This window comes from Priapulus caudatus, unplaced genomic scaffold (genome assembly GCF_000485595.1).
Source record: "Priapulus caudatus unplaced genomic scaffold, Priapulus_caudatus-5.0.1 Scaffold804, whole genome shotgun sequence".
In the NCBI taxonomy this organism is placed as follows: Eukaryota; Metazoa; Priapulida; class Priapulimorpha; order Priapulimorphida; family Priapulidae; genus Priapulus; species Priapulus caudatus.
In genome coordinates, this window is record NW_014577865.1 from 13,208 (window position 1) to 17,356 (window position 4,149).

A 4,149-nucleotide genomic window follows, 5' to 3' on the forward strand; every position below is an offset into this window, starting at 1 on the left:
ATGATGATGATGATGATGATGATGATGATGATGATGATGATGATGATGGTGGTAGTGGTGGTGATGATGATGATGATGATGATAATGATGATGATGACGGTTGATGATCATTTGCAATCTTCATGTTTCTTTGTTAAAGACTAAGTGCTTAATTACTGTAATTAGTGTTTCCTGACCATAAAGTTTAAAAGCTCCTTCACGTATCGTAACCCACGCGTGTATTTTACTCATGACGTATCTCGATGACGTCACGGTTACATGCCGCGCGTGTATTTTACTCGCAGTAATCTTGATGACGTCACGGTCACGTGTCGCGCGTGTATTTTACTTGCAGTGATCTCGACGACGACGACAAGCAGGATCTGGACAGCTTTCTGCAGAAGCAGCGATCCATGCTGCGCCAGAGAGACAGGACTTCTAGCATCTCGAGCGTCACCAGCGGTGCCAGCGGCGTCAGCGGCGTCAGTGGTTACGGACGCGACTCGCTGTCCGGTTACCGCGATCCTGCCGCTCTACGCGACCTCACCGGCGGCCGCGACAGCCACAGCGTCGGCGGTTCTCGCGAGATTTCGGGACTGGGTCTGGGCGGCGGCGCGCGCGACCGCGCCGGCGGCAGCTTCCGCGACAGTGGCTCCTCCCTGAAGGACGGCCTGGGAAGCTTCCGGGATGGAGGAGGCAGCTTTCGGGATAGCGGGAGCAGTATCCGGGATAGCGGAGGCAGCCTCCGGGATAGTGGAGGCAGTTTCCGAGATGGAGGAGGCAGCTTCCGGGATAGCGGGGGCAGCTTGCGTCGCCGGGATTTTTCGAGCGAGGCGCCGTCCCGCCCCTCAGGTAGGTTTGGCAGGAGAGGCAGCCTCAGTATCCTGGATCACGAGGAAAGCTCGGACGCTCCGAGGGAGAGCTACACTCGGCCACGCCCGAGAGGTACGGGGCAGCTTGCGCATGCGCAGCGTGTGCATGAGTTAAAACAACAGCTCTAGCGCGTACCCTGGCATAATACACCCACTGACATATAATATATAATGACATATAATATATAATGACATATAATACACCCACTGACATATAATATATAATGACATAATACCTACTGACATATAATATATAATGACATATAATACCTACTGACATCGTCGCTCGCAACTCACCATCTTTCTAACGAATCTATCGAATATTCATGATCGATTAACGATTGTGAAGCCGACATTGAGGGAGACGAAGGAATGCTGTCATTTTTCACATAAGCGTCAGCAGACGATTCGTGCAGTGGTGGCTGTTCACTTGTTGTAACTAGCACGCAAAATCGGCACCTACCCCTCCCTTACTGACATATCGTTTTTCATAAATATAATAACGCATACTAATATAACAACACATTCAACATAAATATTACCATAACTATATACTGGTTATTGCAATAAGTTTGTATACACCCTCATAACATCGCTCGTAGAATCCATGCTGCATATGATGGAAAAATTGGCGAAGTTAAATTGGTGAATAAATTTACGTTCTGACGATTGTAACCCATCTGGAAATTCTGACAGAGTGCTATTATATAAAACTAATGCAGTCCTCAACAATACTGGGGTTTCATTCTGCAATGTGTGATAAGTGAAGATAATAACAAAATAATAATAATAATAATAATGATAACAACAATAACAATAACAAAAATAACAACAACAATAACAATAGCAACAACAACTGAATAATATGGATGCAAGTGGTTTTTATTTTATTTTGTTGCTAAATAATCGTTAAATCTTTTATTCCAAACATCGGCAAGAAAAATTTATTTGAACTTTGTGTCGTGGATTCTTTTAAAGTACATAATTACAATTTACATATATTCGATCAAACAAACGGTTAGGCCATTTGATCGTTATATCCATCCATTGATCACACGCACTCGATGTCACCCCCTCTTACATGCGCGCCCACCCGTAGTGGTTCTACTAGCAGTCATTTCACATAACGTCGCGCAGGTCGTTATGATTTCACGCGAGAATTTTTTTTAGCAGACTTTTACCTTCTATAACTCTATTTAGGTCGCTTCATGTTTCAGTAGCGCAGGGCAGATCAGGCGAGCGTCCACGCACTTGGTTTGAGATGAGCACGCAAGATCCGGGCGACGGCGACGACGACGACGACGATGACGATATCTAGCGCGCCTCTGTTGTTGTGTAGCGAGCGGAAGGTCGCGTCTTTGGTAACGGTAACAACGGTTAATCATGCCTGGTTATTGTGTTACCTCGTTGATGAACCGCACGTCGGCATTCTAACATGCACTGTATGTGGAATTTCTAACACTAACCCCCGCAACTACTAGTCAATGTCGAAACTACAACAGGGAGGACAGTGGAGGTTAGTGTTATATGTCGCACATGCAATGTGTGTCAGAATTCGGACATACACTTAACCGGGTTCATCCGCATGCGAAACTGCAGCTCTGAATATGATAGTCGAGCATGTTTTTTTTCAGGATTTCAGGTTGAATCTCGATGTGTTTTTAAGAATTTGAATTAAGGTCGCGATTCAGATGGTAGCAATTTCCCGTCTTCGTGGTTGATTTCTTTTGTTTATACTTCTCCGTGTTTGTTTTGAATTACCCGATTAATTACCCGAGTTGCGACGACAGCGATATCTGCCTTTAGTTCCAGTCTACTTTACTCTGCGCTTTTATTTTCTGTTCTCATGACCCGATGTTGTCCGCAACTAATGTCCAGAGCTAATTTTCAAGACATATTGTTATCTTATATCGCTAGATCACAGTAGAAACAAACAGCTTTCTTTTTTTCGTAAAACGTTCCAAAAACGTAAAATCCGTTTAACGGACAAAGAAAAAAAAAGAGAAAATAGTTAGAATGTAACTGTATTTGACGCATCCGACCACACGCAAACGCGGCCGATTTTTTTAAACCGGAAAATAAGATTGCGTCATTATTTTAAGCATGTGTGCCAGTCGCTGCTGTCAGAGTTCGCCTCACCCTGCTAATAGCAAAGGTTCATCCGCGTCCAAACTCTAACACACACTGTATGTGTGAGTTCTGGGTCGCATAGTTAGTGTTGTGATTTTAGAACTAACCCCTTTCGTTTGGAATTCTTACATTTACCCTACTAGGCTGTGTATATACATCAATGTCAACGCGTCTTCGTTAAGATGGATAACAATAACAATACGACAAGCGTGTGATTTTGCCTCTCTAATGCGTTCTCTCTTACCCCTAAGCTGGAAATTTTATTAAACGACGAAATTTCCACATTTATCTAACGGTAGTTAGTCTTAGGAATCCAACATACAGAATGTGTTAGCATTCGTTCATGCTCCTGCCTTGTAATATCTCTATACATATTGATACTATGTCTAAAGACGACTTGTATGCTTCGTGAGCGTGTACGTGCCGCGTGCTAAACTTTGCTGGTGCTATGTTAAGATTGAGATTTGTAATTTAACTCATTCGAGCAGGATTAATTACATGATTAAATGCAATCGACTCGTGTATAATCAGGAATAACTTTAATCGAGATGCAATAACTTATTATTTATTATTTATTTCCGCGATATATTTAGTCTAGTACAATAAGGATCGGTGCTATAAAATAACTGATAATTGAATTTCAAAACTTGGATTTTTTTGCGTAGAAACAGTGTGTCATACAACATGTTAAAATATAAACTGTAAAATGATCCTGATTGCTTTGTGACTGCGCTTTCTGTCTTAATACTATTAATCAGACGTAGCGTTAGTGATTCGTTCTCTGGCGAGAATGTCTCACGCACGAGGTATATTCAAGCCTCATAAGACTCAGGAGTGTATAATATAGACAAATAAGCTATATTATACACTCCTGATAAAGTCAAACGAAAACAATTTTTTTCTTCGGCGAATTTTTTTTCTCCGTCTCTGGTCTCTGGATAGAGGGCGTGCCACACGCAAGAAAGAAAGATGACCTCTGAATGAATGTTGCAATTTACGCGCATTTAATTATTTTATTATAACTTTCTCATTGCGCGCCGCAAGGCCACGGACTGATTTATCTGGTGACGGGAGAAATCTTGTCCACCAGTATCTATTATAACGTGCAACGTTTGGGACACCGCTAAACCTCGAGATTATTGTCTCGGAATCTCTCCCAGCCTCAATG

At 42.6% G+C, this 4,149-nt stretch overlaps 1 protein-coding gene across 1 annotated transcript in view; it reads left to right on the top strand.

The window, feature by feature from the left end:
- The window catches only part of LOC106813645 (unconventional myosin-XVIIIa-like), a gene marked incomplete at its 5' end in the record, with an annotated part of 12,748 nt that extends 9,051 nt beyond the window's left edge, over window positions 1-3,697 (top strand). The window contains 2 exons of the mRNA XM_014817837.1: window positions 335-924; window positions 2,069-3,697. Coding sequence (XP_014673323.1) covers window positions 335-924; window positions 2,069-2,169 — 691 coding nt within the window. The remainder of the gene's footprint in view (window positions 1-334; window positions 925-2,068) is intronic.
- Between the last annotated feature and the right edge of the window lie 452 nt (window positions 3,698-4,149).